Genomic DNA, 17,783 nt, shown 5'->3' with positions numbered 1-17,783 from the left:
CACAGGCAACTGTTTAGTGCTGTTGTATTATTTGTTGTATTGTTCTCAGTCTCTAGTCTCAGATATGAAAAGCAAAAAGTTGTTCTATTCAAGAGTATGTGAGAGGAAACAGGTCACAGTCAGCGACAACACTGACTAATACACACACTGACGTATGCTCCTGGTCCTTCTCAGCACACACAGCTGTCTGCAATGAAATTTATTGTCAGCGGTTGAAATATTTTGATGAGTGAGTAATTTGCAGCACCCTTAACTTGTGACAATGGTTTAGGTTAGAGGATAGAAACTGACTTGTCAGCCAGTGTTGTGACAACCATCTATACGCAAAACAGAGACATGCAGGAATCTGACAGGGATTTCTAGAGGAGTATAGTGGAGTATAGTGGAGTATGGTGAAGACTGTGTCCTGTTTGGTGGGGAACAAGTTTGCAGATGCACAGGCACATTCTACGAACCCGTGTGTTGTTTCTCTCGGCCTTCAGCTCTGCGATCTCCTCCTCCTTCTCCAGAAGCTGCTCCCGGCACACATTCACCTCCTTTGTTAGTGCAGCAAACTCCTAAAATAGAAACAGACGAATACAGTAACATGTAACTGCTACTTAGTAAGCTCAGTTTTTTCTGAAGACGCTGCACTTGAGAAAAATGAAAACTGTTACTAATGTGGAGGCATGGAGCTTCCATATCTGAAGTTTAATGTTAATGTCCGTTCCTAGAAGTAGATGCCTGTTCTTAGATCACTGATACTCCTAACACCCCAGGTTGTCTCCTGTATTTAAAAAAAAAAAAAGTGTTGCTGCCTAGCAACACTGGTGTTCTGTTTTTTGAAAGGCCAGCAGCACAGCACAACTTAATCGCTGCGGCTACAAAGCTTCAGCTGATCCCAGTAACAGCCTGTACCATACACTACAGGTTTCTGCGATACACCTTTTCTAATCTCCTTGTCAAACAGAGAAGGTTGGGGCTTAAAATAGGGAACATTTTCTACAATATGACATGATTAATATATCAACTAATATCATTAACTTTGTTTACTGGCCCTGATCAGATCATCCAACATCATTTTTCTTCATTGATACATTTATTCACAGCTGGTGTAGAAGAACCAGTAAAATTATATTATTGTTTCCCTAAGAAGTTTATTTCGGAAGCCATGGTCAGACAGCAAGTTACCGCAGTTCAACCATCACCACATCAGATGGCAGCAACAATACAGTCACTTCTCTCCTTTGCCTCTGCAGTCTACCACACCTACAGTGCCAAGGTCATGTTTATATCTGAAACAATGGAGGTGGAGACAACAACCACTTCCTGTCTGTAAGTTACCTTCACTCCTCTGTGCTTTTCTATCGGAGATTCTGTCTCACTGCACTGACTTAACACAGACACGACCAGGGAGACAACAATAGAGGTTAAAATGGGAAGAAGACAAAAGTGATGAAGACACTTTGAAGTCCAGCAGAAATATGAGAATACAATATACTGCTACTTTGTGAACAGACTTGTTCTAATAAAACTCACGTCTCGCTCTGGTTCTCTTCAAACAAATGCAGTTATATGCACGCACGCACACACACACACACACACACACACACACACACACACACACACACACACACACACACACACACACACACACACACACACACACACACACACACACACACACACACACACACACACACACACACACACACTGCTTTTAGGAATTACATGCATGGTTGGACCTAAAGAATGTGCCATCCTGATTTTTTGCCCTGTAGCACAAGCACCCTGAGTGGCGAGGCCTTCTTGCTACGTTTCAGAGGGTGGGAGATGCGTGTATATGTGTGTGTGCATGTGTGTAGGGGCTGGGGAGGGGTGGGGGTGGCTTCTGGAACTGATCGTTCCTTTCAGTCACTACCACAACTATTCTCCCTTCCCTTCACTCCAGCCTCTGAGCTTTTCCAGCGACTGGCACAGATTCTGCTCCACTGAAGGAGCAAAAGGGAGTCTGCCATTGGCTACGACCAAGGTCTCCACTCTCTGCTAGCCAATGACAGACCATAAGAGGTGGGCCCAGGGGTAATTACAGAGTGGCTTACTTCCTACATTCCAGAGCAGACGCTGAGGTTGACTTTTACAGCAACCTTAAGATCTCTTTAAGGCTCTCTCCGCCATTTATGAAACCTCTTCTTTTCCCCTGATGTTCCCTAACTCAATATTTACACTTGGTTGTAAACTTGCCTAATGGAAGTGCGGCAAAGTAATTTCAGTCTAGGAAAATCTAACCATAGAGAAACACCCGTACAGGGCTCAGTGACTATCAAACCCATTGATACTTTGACTTTTCCTTACTGTTTTAAAAAGGTCCCATGTTGTATAAAGTGAGCTGTCCATGTGTGATTATAAAGCAGGTCTAGGTTCTATATTAATACTGTGAAAGGATCAAAGCCTCAGTCCACAGAGAAATGCACACAGCCTGTATTCAGAAACTGAGCCTTAAAACCAGCCGTCAGGTATTCTGCAACTTTGTGATGTCACAACAAAGCAGTTTTGCTTAAAAAAACGACTACAACAAATAACCGGTAGTCAGAATTATCTGTTAATCAACTAATCAATTAACTGACTAATCACAGAAGATCTACATTTAACAATTTCATCTCCAAGCATCGATATAAAATATGAATACTGATTAAAGCTTTCATACATGTGAACGCAGCCACTGGCATTTAAGCCTGATCCCATTTCTCCCTGCAGCAGGGAAACTGGTGTCTGGCTCAGTAGATGAGTGACATGCTGGTTAGAAGTGGACTGAGCTGCTCTGTAAGCCTTAGAACAGGGGAGGGGATTAAGGGGGGGTACATGATTATGTGTGCCAACCTATTAAAGGAACAGCGTACCAAAACACAGAAAACACGCAAATGCTTTTCAGGGATAACTGTACTCTGTGCCATCATTTCAGCATTCAGCTTTAGGTTGAAGAATATCCCAGCACCTTTGTGGCTGTAAAATAGATTAATGTCCGTATTATTATACTGTTATAAATCTGCCTGACTGGGAGCAGGTGGAGGCAAACACGATGGCATAAATGAGTAACACAGCAATTACATTTCATCTCTTCAGAATGTAGTTTGCAGACATTATAACATGAAAAAAAAAAGACACGTGCTGCTCATTCTCGTTCTCTTTCAACTGACTGTCAGAGCAAAATGAATTTTAAAAAGGAGCAATTTTACTTTAACTGGTTTTCCCTGGATTCTTTCTTCACGTGCCTTACAAATTCTTCAATATTTTTATATCTGGTTCATTGCTGATATAATTTTTTTTATAGTCTGCAGAAACTACAGATTTTGTTGATGTTGTCATAATAAAATCAAAGAATATTAACGCAATGCTTCTTTCATAAGTAACCTTGGCAAACTGGAGTCTAACAAAATATGTAAATGACAAAAATTTATTCGTGTTCATACTTGGGGCAAAAACATATCTCATATGTGAAATTATAAAACAAACTCTGAATGGTGGCACGCTTGATATCAGTCATCAGCACAAACAATGTCATGTCTACCGTCACCATGAGATTCTGCTAAACTGCAGCTGCTTCAAACTGCACATATGCAGTCTGTTTTAATTTTCATGACACCAATTTACTTAACATTTTGACTAGGACTTTCCTCACTTGAAAGCACCGGCACACTTTATGAATTCTCAAAAAATTGCCAACATATCACAGCATGGCAATAGATGAACAGGCTTGAGAATAAGTTCTTCTTCCTTCCAACACCATGCCATCGTCAGACCGTGCTGTATTTGGAAATGAGATCGGAACCAATAGGACTCCCTCCTACATAATGACTTTAGCCGTTCTTAAAAGCTTATAGCGTGTGCTGAAATCTGACACTGTGCAGAGGGCATCTGTTCTCCTAGAGGAGGACTCACCGTCAAAAACTAATTAGGCACCACAATGGCTTCTATTCAGAGCTGCTTAGCCTGTTGCCCTAACACACACGGGCAGGGAGAAAAAGTCAATCTAAAGGAGCTGACGAGCACTGGTTTGCACCACCTCTTTTCCTCAACTAACTTCCATCAAAACACTACATCATCATTTGGTTTGCAAAGATTCTTGCAGTGGGGCTTACTTCATGTGCAGTCCTACACGTTGTCCTGTGCACGTCAAGATGAATTCATGTACTGTTAATATATCTTGTGTCCTCCCTACTTACACATGCCTCAATAACTGTAAAGAGGAGCCTAATTCTCCATTATGCTTTATCTGTTAGAGGTGACTACTTCAGTGGTTTCTATTCAGCGTAACAAAAGAACAGTATCATAATCTGCTCATTCTCTTCCACAACTTGTCATGGTTGAAAAGACATTACATGATAACAGGCCATAGCAATAGTACAAATGTCCATGTGCTTAAACCAGAGGAGATAGAGGTAAATGGTTGGGTCTTGCATAGATTTTACTGATTCTGACTCTATATCGATTCTGCTTCTTGGCATAATCTATGAACAGGAATCTTAAAGTAAAAACACCTGAGTAATTCGTAATAAATACCACAATAGATTCATCAGCGTTCTCACCTGCTGTGTTTTCACGAAGAACCCTCAAACATGAAAGCCACAGTGAGGTTCTGTTACTGCAACGACACTTCCTGTTGCTGCTTTGCATTAAAAAAAAAACATATCTGTATATCTACAGATTCACACAGCAGAGGGCACTGATGTTAGTATCTCCCAACTGCTCAGAGCGTTAAAGTCGGTTAAAGAGCAACATTTTTCAGTCGCTTTCTGTGTGTAACAGTTCTACATATTTTAGGAAGGAACCTCAAAACAAGCTGCAGAGTGAGCTGATAAGATGTAGAGGTGCTCACTGCAGTTTGGACAACCATACTTTGACACGTGTGCAACAGGTGTGGCTACAAGGTGGCGTGGTAGGCCCAGGTCAGCTTTCAGAGATGGGTAATCTCCAAAAATCCCCCAAAAAAGTTAGTTTGAATTGTTCAGGTTCTCAATACCCACTCAGATCTACGTTATAATGTGGCCATGAAGTTACAGATACTTGACTGGGTTCGTGGAAAACTGCCTCATTCAACAGATGAGTAAAAGAGCCGCTACAGGCCACTAGCCAGGCACTTTCTCTCACTGTAAAACCAAATTTAACTTTCAGCTCATTCTAATGATTGAGCTAATGATTATTTTCTGTGAAATTCCATGAGAGAATCTGCTCCATTTATACACCCGTGAATTTTTTCAACTAGGCTTAATTACCTTCCTCATTTATGCTGAACTATGTTTCTTTGTAGAGATATTTCACATTTTGCATGTGTAGCTCGCCTGCTACCCTCTGAGTAAATGTCTTAAGCTTAAACTGATTCAGAAATAACTCAAAGTGTAGCAGCTGGTCACTTACTATATTACCTTCGGTCCAAATAATATATAATAATACTAATACATAATAATAGTAATACTTCTTTTCAGGAGGTTATTTGGAAATAAATTTGAATTTACAGACCCATAAAATAAGGCGTTACCAATTATGTTTGTCAAGCAGTGTGAGTGAAGCTCCTAAGACTGTGGGTTAAATTGGATTATTTTTTTTACCATTTTCCTAAATAAATCAGTGCCTTGTTGAAGGCAACTGCTTCACTAAAAAAGAGCCAGTACAGAATTAAAGGATGTGGGATACTTGGTAAAGGTTGTAGGAAGTTGACAGCAGAAAACATTTGGCTTTTCGGCCAAACTAAACAGAGGAGCACGGCCTTCCCCCCAGTCGTGTATCTGTTTCCTTTTATGTTACTAATTCAGCTCACATTTGGCAAAAGGCAACACTTGCACTCCGTCACTTTCATGTCACTGTGTGGAACAAGTCAGTCTTTGTCTCTATCCTGCCACTGTGCACTCTCAATTCATGCCATTGTGCCACAGACTGGAATATCAAATTTGGTCAGCGTGGTCAACTGGCCCCTTCAAAATGAAGGACAAAATATAATAATAATCCTTTATTTATAAAGCACTTTTCAAAAACAAGTTTACAAAGTGTGTCACAGACAAAAACAGAAAATACATAGAACTATTACAAGTTGTAAAAAATATATATATAAATATAAAAGACAGATAAACAAGTACAAAAGACAGGATGTGAGTGAGGTAACTGAGAAAAGGCCTGATGGATCTGTTACCTTAAAAACAAGGAACAGAGTCAGTTCTGAAGACCACAGGTAACCAGTGGAAGGAGGCGAGAGCAGGGATAGTGTGCTCATATTTTGTGGTTCTTGTCAGAGCTCTAGCTGCAGTGTTTCGTACAAGGTTGACTGATTTCTGGGACTAATGAGTTACAGTAGTCTCGATGGCTAGAGACAAAGGCATGTACAAGAGTTTGTGCATCACTTAATAAAAGTAACAATCTAATCTTAGCAATATTCCTGTTCTGACTTTGTGATTCTGCTAACTTTTTCCAAGATTGTTGGCCCCATGCCCAGTGCCCTGAGAAACTAGAGTTTTATTTACACAATACCTGTGTGGTTTAGGATCAAACACCATTACTACAGTTTTATCATCATTCAACATCAGAAAGTTACTTAACAACCAGGATGTTATGTCTGGAAGTGAGGTAACCGAGAACAGGCCTGATGGATTCGTGGATAAATAACTTTATAGATGTTAACATAACAGTGAAAAGAAATACTCGTTGTGGGTAATTTTGATAAATGTACATATCTAAACAAGACATTCCCAACTGGTACGGAAAAATTTCTACCACTTGGGTAAGACTTAAACCAGTTTAGAGCAGTTCTAGTAATAACCACCAAATGTTTAGCTGATCAATTATCATGCCACGATCAACTATGTCAAAAACAGCCAAAACAGTGTAAAAGCCAGAATTAGATTTTTGTCATTTAACAACTTTCGAAGCACATATCACAAATAAAAGACTGACAAGTTACAACCATGGTTTTGTTTTTAAATTACGTGACATCAAGACTGAATTTTGACTTTTGCCTCACAAACATGTGTCACATTTTTTGCCTACTACACCAAATATTTACCAAACCACCCCCTAAAAACTGAGATCTCTACCTCTATTTTCTTCCTCTTTTGCGTCTTATTGCATGTTACAGTTTCTAATCTTGCATAATAGTTTAGGCCAGATGGAAAAAAGGACATTTTTAGCTATTCAAGGTTAAATTAAATGTTGATGGCTCAAGGACGAAAATACATCCTATCTTAACTTTCATTTTAAGTGAGAAGGATTTACAGACACAGCAGTGTTTTGGCAAATCATATACATGCAAGCACACAAACAGTGTAGATTAGTTCGAACTGTGATATGTTCTTATATGTTATATGTTATTCTACTGTGTACCTCATGATTGTGGAGGATAAAAAACTCAGGCCACAATAACTTTCCAAAGATATAAATTGTGTCTTGATGCCTTTCCGCTGTGCACTGTTTTGTATCAGATAAGCCTTCCAACTCATTGAAACTGCAAATCAACTTGGAGTATGTGCATTCAAACCCTTTGACTCCTGTTGTCAAAGGGTTTGAATAGATATCCTCAAATAGTGAGGGTCCATCCCTCTAAAAGAAACAACTAGGGTCCTCAGAGTGACAGGCTGGCTGGATGACCTATTACTTAAACCAGCCCTGGATTGTATTTCACTGCCTCACTGGTACCTGAGGCTACAGCCCTTTTAGCATCCCTAGTTTACAGTGTCAGGCATGCAGTAAGCTGCTGGACTGTTGTACAACAAGCAGCATTTGTCAGAACTGGCAGCAGTACAAACAGTTAAACTACACAGTCACGCAGGATGTTCTTAAGCATCGACCATCACATCAAAAAGTAACAACAGATATCAATGAGGAGGTTGAGATATCAGTGGAGCTCTTCTGTCTCATGAATTTCATTTTTCTTTCAATTCACATGTTGGATAAAACAATACAGTTTTCAGTTAAGGATTTACATGTATTAAATTATATTGAATTAACATAATGGCCCCCAAAGGCAATAACCCTCACCAGATAGACAGTTCATTTCAGTCACATTGGATTTGACTAAACAAAAATGAGCAAATAAGTAATTAGGGGTTTTGGTTGGCACCTTTTTCTTTTTCTGCAAATCGAGGAGTCAGGAGAGGACAGGAGTTTCCTTTAACGCAGCTCAACATTTGCAAAATGTGTGTGGAAAACATGAATGAAGAAACAACGAGCATGTAGCTAACTATACCACTTCTTCTCTTTTACTGCCTTAACAATCTTCACCACAGTTGTACTACACAGCTGGATACTCACTGCCAGCAGACAAACAACACACCCAGTGATACCCACTTCAAGCAAAACTGTTACAAGCCTTGGCTGACACAGAAACACTGAAATGTACTTTACCGCAACATGTGGGCCCTAAAACTGGATTACCCAACTGGTGTCAATGAACTATCCCCAAGATCACATTTGACTGATGGAGAGTTAGACCGAGCTGGCCTGCACACAAAACACATAGAACAAAAAAAGAAGACAAAAAGACAAATAAGCACCATCCAACAGGGCACGACTGGAGTTTGAAAAAGCCGTTGACGTGTGAGCAAGCTGCCCTGGAATGTTTGTGCATTCCAGTCCAAGGGTACTCTCACCAGGAGGGAGGGAGCAAGAGAGAAATTTCACCTCCCCTTTACCTACCTACTCCAGCCTGAAGACCTAGACTCTCTCCAAAACAGACAAATTGCCATATCATTTCAAATGAAAGTCCCTGGACAACTGTGTATCTAGTGAATGCATTCATTATCCTCTCCTCCATAAAGGATGAAAACAAGAGAACAAGTCTGGCAGACACCTAGACACAGCATTTTATACAAGGGCTTTCAGTATTGCCAACCTCCAATAAATCACAAATTTAAATTGTGAATCTGTAAAAATCAGTAAAAGGAAATTTGCTCAAAAAGATTAAGTAATAAATTGAAGAGTCAATGAGGCCCAAGTTTTTAAAAAATTATGTAGTAGCAAAGAGCATGTCCATTGTTTAGATACAATCTAGCATGCATGGCTAACGTCACATCAGTGTGAAAGATGGACCACGAGAGAGAAAGAGGGAGGGAGAAAGTAAAAGAAAGAGGGACTGAAGCAGAGAAAGAGAGGAGGGGAGTGGAAGACAGAACACAGAGTGACTGTGGTCGTATTCAGGCTCCAGTTCGGGCTAAAGACGCTTTTGAAAAAAATCTATATTCGTTAACTGTATCGTGGATCTGAAAATAAATCCACCTCTGCAGGTGTCCACATCTCGATCTTTGTCCAAGTGTTTTAACACGTGTATCACTACAAATTACATTGCACACAACAACCCGTGTTTAATATTCCCTCACTCAAAAGAGAGATAATTGTATACTGCATGCACTCTCTCTCTCTCCCCATCAGTCACTGCTCCTCACACACATACACATACACACAAACATGCAGATGATTGGCAATACCAAATGTCCCTCTCGACATAGGATTTTGTCTGTGCATCTTGTTTTTCTTGTACATATTTAGTTAATATTAGTAAATAGTGGATACTATTTACTTTGTGAATGTTCCGTTTGCTTGCTTTGCTTAAATAAAATAGATAAATATTTTTGTCAACTGAACATCTGATCTCTTTTTTTGGAATTTTAGAATGAAAAGGAGATTTGGGTTGGAAATTTACAAGCAAGCAGCGAAAACAAAAGAATTCTGCGTAGTGTATTAACACCAGATTACACCATATAAAATGCTTCTACTTTTTTAACAGCTGGATTTTCTTGCCTTCCAAATACAAATCCTAGGAGGCTTGGCAGATAGCCAGATGATCAGCTGACAACACTGCAGGAGCATAAACAGCAGCGTGCACGCACACAAACAGATGCACACAGAGATGCACACGTATGAACTCAGTTCAGTAAATGACTGGACTGACTGCAGATCAAGTACTATTTATGCATTTTGACAGGTTACACAAATCAGTCTGTTGTTGTGATCCATAAACTGGCAACCTCAGTATTAATTATAACTATGAACATTTGAGAAAATTAATTAATAATAAATACAGTTTGACTGTGCTCTGTATGCAAAGTCTGGTGGTTTCTGACTCATACTTTACATAGTATGTAAACATGGTGCGAGTAGTTCATCTTCAGTGCTGCCATCAATTCAAAATCTATAAACACACCAGCTTATGTTAATACAAGTGATGAGAAAGCTTTACTTTTACATGTTTGTCACCATATATTTACTCTGCACTGCCTTAAGTGTCCTAACACAGTGTCTGAATGTTTGACTTTGGATGTAGTTTTCCTGGCTGCACAACAGAGCAGCAGAGAAACAGCCCTGGCATCCCATAAATGTGTTTAACATCACTTCTTACTATCTGCTGTTCCAAGAAAGAGTTAGAGCATCTATGTCTGTTCTGCTTTCTATATGTAGTGGTCCCTCACAATCCGCAGACCTTCCTGCTTTCAGCATTGTGATCTGTCATATTCTAAGCTGTGATCACTGCATGCCCCCTCTACCCCCCCAGATTCAGTAAAATGTGAGACAAAAACCATGAGTAAATACCATGTTAACTTAATAAACTGGATGTCGCTTCAACCAAAACTACAACAACACTGAACTGATTACCAGCCTCTTATGCATCATTAAAAGCTGGAAACCTGATCCCTTTGTTTTAAATTTAAGAGCACAGACGGTAGAAACATGAGTCAATAATACAACAGAGACGTGCAAGCAGATGGACAAGACTGGGATCCCTCCACATTATGGCTCCACAATTGCATGCAGAGTAGTGCTGAAGTTTTTGTCTTTTGGAATATACATTGTAATAATGCAGCATGCTACATTTTTCCTACAGTTTTTAACTTCTGAAATAAAGAAACCTTGGTTAAACAAACCTGTTTTCACTCTGCATCAGCTTTTATTAAAATCAAATGAGTTTCTCATTGCAGACATAGCATTCCTCTTCTTCATAGCTTTTTTCATCATCTTCACTCATTTGAAGCTTGATACAAAAACCCACCCCCAATCTAAACTATTCATTAAGAATGGCTGAATGGTAGAATGGCTCAAAGTATCCCATAACTCATAGCTCATAGGTGGCCCTAATTTGACTTGGTGCACACCCCATTGCACCTTGCAATCAGTCAGCCATACAACTTACAAAATCCTGCCAGACTCTGGGACCACTTTGTTCAGTGAGAGCAAAAGATCTGTAAGAGCTGTCTTCTAAAAGTGAAACGGCCACTCGAGCTAACAGTGCTGCAAGAACCCCAGGCGGGAAAGGTGCTTCACAGGACACCAGTGTTTTTCTACCTAACTATTACCTCCATTCAGGCTGACAGAGTGACACGGGTCAAGCCTGTCCTGACGGTCTATCTGTGAGGATTGGACACGAGTTGGACACTGTACCACTTTGGTGAAATGGAATAACTACCAGGAATGGAAGTTATATAACTGATTGTGATGTTTAAACTGATGTTATCATTTAGCCAACCCACCAACAAAAAGAGAGAGAACAGGAGAGAGAGGAATAGAAAGCGCACATCTGGACGATCAGGACAGACAATAAAACTTTTATCTGGATTTTTTTTTTTTTTTATATATATCAAAAAGTGAAAGTACACTGCTCACTACACTCGCTGCCGTCAGTGAGAAGCAGGGTGACAGCTGTCTCATATGAACAGGTCAAGCATGGGTTGAAAACGTTGAGTAGACCTGCATCATGCACCCTTCTGCTGTCTGAATGCAGTATAAAATTACAATGCACACTTCGCAGCTGACAATTCCCTAACCTCTCACAGTATACATCCTAATCTTCCAACTCTACAGTTAGGTTTTCTGGAGAAAAGGAAGGAAGGGCTCTCTCACTTACCTGTGGCAGAGCAGTGTTAAGCTGTCTCTGCAGCGAGTCCCTTTCATGGCTCACTTCGTGCAGTTTGCCCTGAGTCAAGCCCAGATTCTCCTGAGTCTCTCTCAGAGTCTCAAGAAGACGATCCCTCTCCTCCAGCATGGACACCATCAGTGACTCAAAGTGACCCTCTGAGTCTGACTGCAGTGGGGAGCCAGAGCCCCGCCGACCGCTGCCGCCTCCCCCGCCTGGCCCTTCGGCCTCACTGATGGTGGGCATCACCTCGCACATCATCTACAACCATGACAGTAGGGCCAAAGGAGACAAGAGGAGAAGAAACAATTTGGAGATAGAAGGAAGAAGAGAATTATGGGGCAGAGAAGGAGAGAGAAGGAAAAGCACAGAACTGTGAGCAGACAGGTAGTAAACTGTAACATTTCAGTGTTAAGAAGCTCATTTTAAGATATCTGAAAACCCTAAATCTTCTGTCCATACAGACACTTAAAAAGGATCAGCTCATCCAATGATTCTCTGCCAATCAAATTTAGCAAAGCTCTCATAACAGTGAAAACTATTGATAGTGAGACCTGTAGATTATCCTGCATGAACTAGATTTTCTTTCTGGAAAGACACTTTACCATTTTTTTTTTTTGTTGCGAACCAAACAATCTTTAATTCACAACCACTGTAGATGGATGGCAGCAAAAGGATCTTATCTCAAAGCCAAAAGATACCTGTCACTGACATCAGCAATTTACACTCAGTAAACACACATCCCTGTTTACGTAAAAGTCACAACACAAATTAATTTGACTCTAAAGTATTACACCTGTCCAAGCAGAACTGCGCTTGTATTGGTTGGGATTCCTCAATGTCTAACGCAGCCAGATTTGGACATAGGTTTTCATTCATTCTCCTCCTTAACTGTAATACCAAAGTACAAGATGGAGAAAAAATAATGACTGTAACTGAATTATTTTGTTGGAGTGATGATACATTCTTACCTCAAAATAATGAGTAAATCTAAATATATACAGCTTCTCAACAATATAAAAACAGACACAGCTTCACTGCAAATTCAAGTGTGCTTTAATCTGATTTTAAAATAGTCTAAATATTGTTTTATGTTCTAAAGCAAAACTGTGACAGGTTTGAGATAAAACAGAAAACAGTGGGCTAATTTAAAAGGGAACCTCCGAGGTGATTTAATCAGCATTCTTTGCAGGCACCAAGGCATTTGCCATTACAGCAGCTTATAGACTGAGTATAAGAGAAAACAGCCAAATCAGCTGGTTATTGATTGTTACTAGAGGTTAACTACTACTGGAATACACTCGCCCAGAGTAAATAGTCAAGTCAACGTTCATTGGTACTGTTCAGAGAAGAACAGACAGCCTTAAATCAATCACAGGCAACTAAGAAAGCTGTGTTGTCTGAGGCTTGTTGAGCAATGCTGGATCTACCAGCAGCTGGGCAGGAAGGTCTAGGGAATTAGAGCCACTCTCCACACCAAGGGGCTTAGGACCTGTAGACAGCCTGCTAGACAAAAAGCCAAGAATCATGTGAGCTGGATTTTACATACCCACAAGGAACAATAATTTACAAATTGGAACAAGAGGAAATGAGTGGCAGCCAAAGCTTCTCCTTCAGCTTACTCTTTGCATCACCAGATATGCCAAAAGCCATTTGCTTTCAGAAACCACTGTGCTCAGTTCAGTTCAGTGCACCACGCTCAACTGTATGTTCCAGTAACTGTGTTCAAGAGCTGGACCATACTTGTTACATTCAAATTAACCAGACAAAAATCAAACTGTCATCCTTAATTAACTACAAACATAGATTGCCTGTTCCTGGTATTGAACATGATTTCTGTTGAAAGGAGTCAAACTTAACCTAATTTATCAAGAGAAAAATACAAAACCAACGCTCCATATCGAGGTCAAGCCACTCAGGCTCAACAATGTTTATGAGGGGGAGGGTCACTCAGCATCCAGGAGAGGGAGTGACAGATGGTGGGTCCAGTGTAACATGACATACGTCAAAAAGTAAAGATGATAAACCAATATGTGGAAGCAGGACAATTAAGTAGATTTAAACTTTCAGAGCTTAAAGACAGATGATTGAAGGGACCACCAGCAATTATAACTACACTTGAAAAAGTCAACATTGTGAAATTTTAATAATTGGTCTTGTAACATACTGTATTTACGATTCCTGTTAAGGAGAGTTAAGTATAACCTTGGTACATAAAGTCTATATACAGTTGAAGCAATGTTGTCCACTATGATTAAGTAACACAACACATCTGAAAATATGACCGGTCACATCTAACACAAACTCAAACCTGTGCCTAAAGTTTTTTAGTTTTCACACGCGTCCGTAGCTCACCTTTGACGAATACCGTTACTCCAAGTGTCTTTGTAATCCACGTTTTTTACGATGCCAAGTAAATGTCAACAAAGTCCAGGTGCTCCAACTGTAAGTCACAACCTTATCACGCTTCAGAAATAACTAAAGTCATTCAGAAGATATAAATTCCATTCAGAGGCTGGGAAACATTAAGGCTGTGAAAAATGTATCCTCGGTGAAAAAAGGGATAATTTCCTAAAGGCCTCAAAGCGAAACCCACATATAGTGAGCAGGGGGCAGTATTCCAAGTTTGGCCGGCTAACTCAACGTTAGCAAGCTAGCATGAAGTAAGCTGGTGATTCGATGATTGCATATCTGGATATGGAAGTAAAGTGTCTTAACTTTGCTTTTCAAAACAAACACCCATCCTCAAAAATACAGTTATACTCGTCGACAATAACATTTCACAACAGGTAGACCGGTGACGATGCCGTTAGGTGACGTGGAAACAGTTGTAGCCTTGCTAGCGTTAGCTAATTTGAAGCAGAGTTCTTTGGCTTGAAGTCAGTTTAAACATTAGCTACTAGCCAGCTAGGTAGCTAACGCTTGCTAGTTTTATATACTAACTTAGCTCAGATAACGTCAGGTAGTTATCTAAGGATACGCTCTATTTTGTATAAAAGTAGACAACACGATAAAACATCTCATTCTTATTTATCTTACATTGTCGAAAATACTAAAAAGAGGTTTAAAATCCTAAAATTGACTCCAAAGCTCTGTTTAAATGATTATTCTATCAAGTATAGTTAGCGCATCAGCTAACGTTAGCTTCCCGTCGATTCGGTGAAGTCGCGTCACCACATCACGGCTCGAAAACTTCCAGCCAACACTGAACCTTAGCGGGGTTGTGGTCCGTTTGGAAAATCCAACCCGCATAGAAGAACTTATATTCCCTTCGTTTCCGTCCGAGGTTCTGGTGTTCTCTCGGTATATCCACCAAAAGGTCCTTCGGTCCGGTCCTTCCCTGTCACCACTGCCTGCCAGCCTCGGCAGTCGGGACAGCCAATGGTGGGCTCCGCGTCGCTAGCGCCTCTCATGAGCCGGGCGGCAGCGGGAGGAGGAGGGAGAGCAGCAGCTCTGTCGGCCGCCCTCTCAGGTGAGAATCCACGCACTTTAAGTTACAAAGAGAAAGCATGTATGTTATTGTTTTTTTGTTGTTTTTTTTTTTTTTTTAGATTTCCTCGCCACTTTTTTACCACAGTACCTGGGATGTCACAATTAAATTATTGTCGTTACCTCTTAGTCAAATTTGCTATTTAATTCTCAGAGTAATCATTTGTGATGGTATCTAATGTAATCTGTTGATATCAACATATAATGCCACATATGCATTACATCTGACATTAAAATTTATTAAACGTCATCATTTAATTTCATATTGCATTTTTATATTTATTGCGCCCACAAAAGTTATAACAAAAAATAGAATAAAATAAAATAAAATTACAATAGAATATAACTGAAATTTTAAATTTACGTTCCCCCTTTGGAACAACCTTCAAATTACTTTAAATGGCTTCTTAATTCACCCCCATAAATGATGGTAAACAAAATAAGGGTGTTATTGATTGATGGGTCAAATGTCTTTTATCAGACAATACAGCGCAATGAGTAGCGTTACAAAGATTTAACTATTTCACTGAGTGACCTACATTCAGCTGCAGCAGATGAAATTGCTGATAAAACAATACGTATTAATGTAGGACTCACAATAAAGAGAATAGTGGCGCCATCTTGTGTTGCATAAACACATCAAAACTTGTATTAATAATGCAGCTTGCACAGTAATGAGATGTTTTACCGAGGCAATGATAATAAAATGAAATACAATAAAAATAAAACATTGAAATACACTTTTAAAAAATGATTTTTTTTCCTTACTTAAATAATCTCCAATAGGAGTTGTCAAACATGACCATTACAACATTTTGAACAGACAAGCAATAAATTAACAAACAAGGATTCAATTCCATTCTCTCAACATACTGTTGTATGTAATATAAAATGATCAAGCAATATCAAAAATACATCCTGCAATGTGTTATGTGATCTTATATGATTATGATGTATTCTGTACTATGAAATATATCATATGCTGATTCTTTTTTTTTGGAGGGGGGGGGGGGCATTTTTGCCTTTATTTGACAGGACAGTAGAGAGTGACAGGAAAGGGGCAGAGAGAGGGGGGGCTAGTCAGGAGCTGAACTGGCACTTGGCTGCTGAGAGCATCTGCGCTCATGTGGTACACATCCTAACCACTCGGCTGAAGTTTAAAAAAATTAGAGTCTGAGGACCTCAGGTGATAAGGGTGTGAGACGGGAGGGGGAGCTTGGCTCCTGCCAGCTCTCACTCTATGAGGACACCCTAGTAAAAAGAGCCTACCGGCCTTGGCAGGCCTCAGAGGACAGGTGAAGACACCATTATTCCCACAGGAAAAGATAAGTTGTTTTTAAAATAGGGAAAGATAAGATACCTATTAAGTTGTTTTTTAATAAAAGGGGAAAGATAAGACCAATATCCAGCCAAAAGAATGAGGTTCAGGTACTGTGAATTGGGTTAGGCTCTGGGGCCAGCTCGGGTTTATTTCTTGTGCTGGGAATAAACTCTATTGCACTGCACTCTGTCTGTCTCCAGTGAGTTTTTGAACTTATTGGAACTTCAACAGTTGCGTATTTGAGTTGGAAGAACAGTGTTGGAGTGGAGGCTCAGACTTAGTCTCCGAGTGGCCAATCCCATACTGACTCTAAAATGAGGCTGTACTTTTTAAATTAAAGCATACCACTGCAGAATAAAACAATGAGATGTAGATGTTTAAGACTTGAACTTTATGACTGTGTAGTGCAGGGGTCATCAACTACATTTGTCGAAGGGCCAGAATTTTTCTCGGCAGACAATGTGGGGGCCAGACTTTCAAATGAAATGAAATTACAAAAGAATTTACATTTTGGCCTTTTGGTATTGTTGTTTTGATATTTTAATTTTCTTTTGTGGGGCTGTCATGTCCATCACTGGAAAAACTTGATGGGTTTGGGGAAAGACTTGATCGGTTCCACGCAGATTTGTTGTCAAGGAGGCTGCTGCGGTAACTTCACAGAGAAGATGAAGAAGATGAAGGAGGAGAACTTCTCTGCCAGATTCTGATGGGGATAACAGGGACGTTATTGGGTTTGTGCGTGACCCATTCACTATCAGCTCAGGTGGAGAATTCTCCGCTAATGTGAGGAAGGTGATGCTGTTGGATGAGGCGGCTATTGAAGGTGAGCTGGTTGAAATCCAGGCCACCGGCGACTTGAAGGCTGCTCTCTGTGGTGCTGAAAGCTTGAGCGCTTTTTGAGTATCGTGTCCCCAAGACTATGGCACATTGAGGACATTGACTTTATATGTGCTCACCATGTTCGGCTCAACCTATACATGCAAATCTGCGTTCTGGAAGATGAACTCTATCAAAACACAGGAGAGGAACCGACTGTCAAATCAGTCTTTGGAGGACTCTTGATGATGAGTGTGAGTATTTCAGCCTTGTGATTTTGTGACATCGTTG

General features: G+C 40.1%; 1 protein-coding gene across 21 annotated transcripts in view; it reads right to left on the bottom strand.

The window, feature by feature from the left end:
• Positions 1–15,339, bottom strand: part of ppfia1 (PTPRF interacting protein alpha 1) — a 38,820-nt gene extending 23,481 nt beyond the window's left edge. For 6 of the 21 annotated variants that reach the window (XM_071489805.1, XM_071489798.1, XM_071489796.1 and 3 more), the window contains exons 1-3: positions 14,222–15,338; positions 11,858–12,127; positions 456–557 (exon numbers count right to left, since the gene is read on the bottom strand). In XM_071489805.1, coding sequence (XP_071345906.1) covers positions 456–557; positions 11,858–12,127 — 372 coding nt within the window. In that variant the 5' untranslated portion in view covers positions 14,222–15,338. Of the gene's footprint in view, positions 1–455; positions 558–11,857; positions 12,128–14,221 lie in introns of all 21 variants that reach the window. The other 15 variants (XM_071489810.1, XM_071489809.1, XM_071489814.1 and 12 more) reach the window with 5 other exon arrangements.
• Positions 15,340–17,783: the final 2,444 nt, after the last annotated feature.

The sequence above is a fragment of the Trachinotus anak genome, unplaced genomic scaffold (assembly GCF_046630095.1).
Source record: "Trachinotus anak isolate AG129_WGS33_773 ecotype Australia unplaced genomic scaffold, CSIRO_AGI_Tana_v1 ptg000011l, whole genome shotgun sequence".
In the NCBI taxonomy this organism is placed as follows: domain Eukaryota; kingdom Metazoa; phylum Chordata; class Actinopteri; order Carangiformes; family Carangidae; genus Trachinotus; species Trachinotus anak.
Note: the sequence above shows the minus strand (reverse complement) of the source record. Positions and strands in the feature narration are given on the sequence as shown.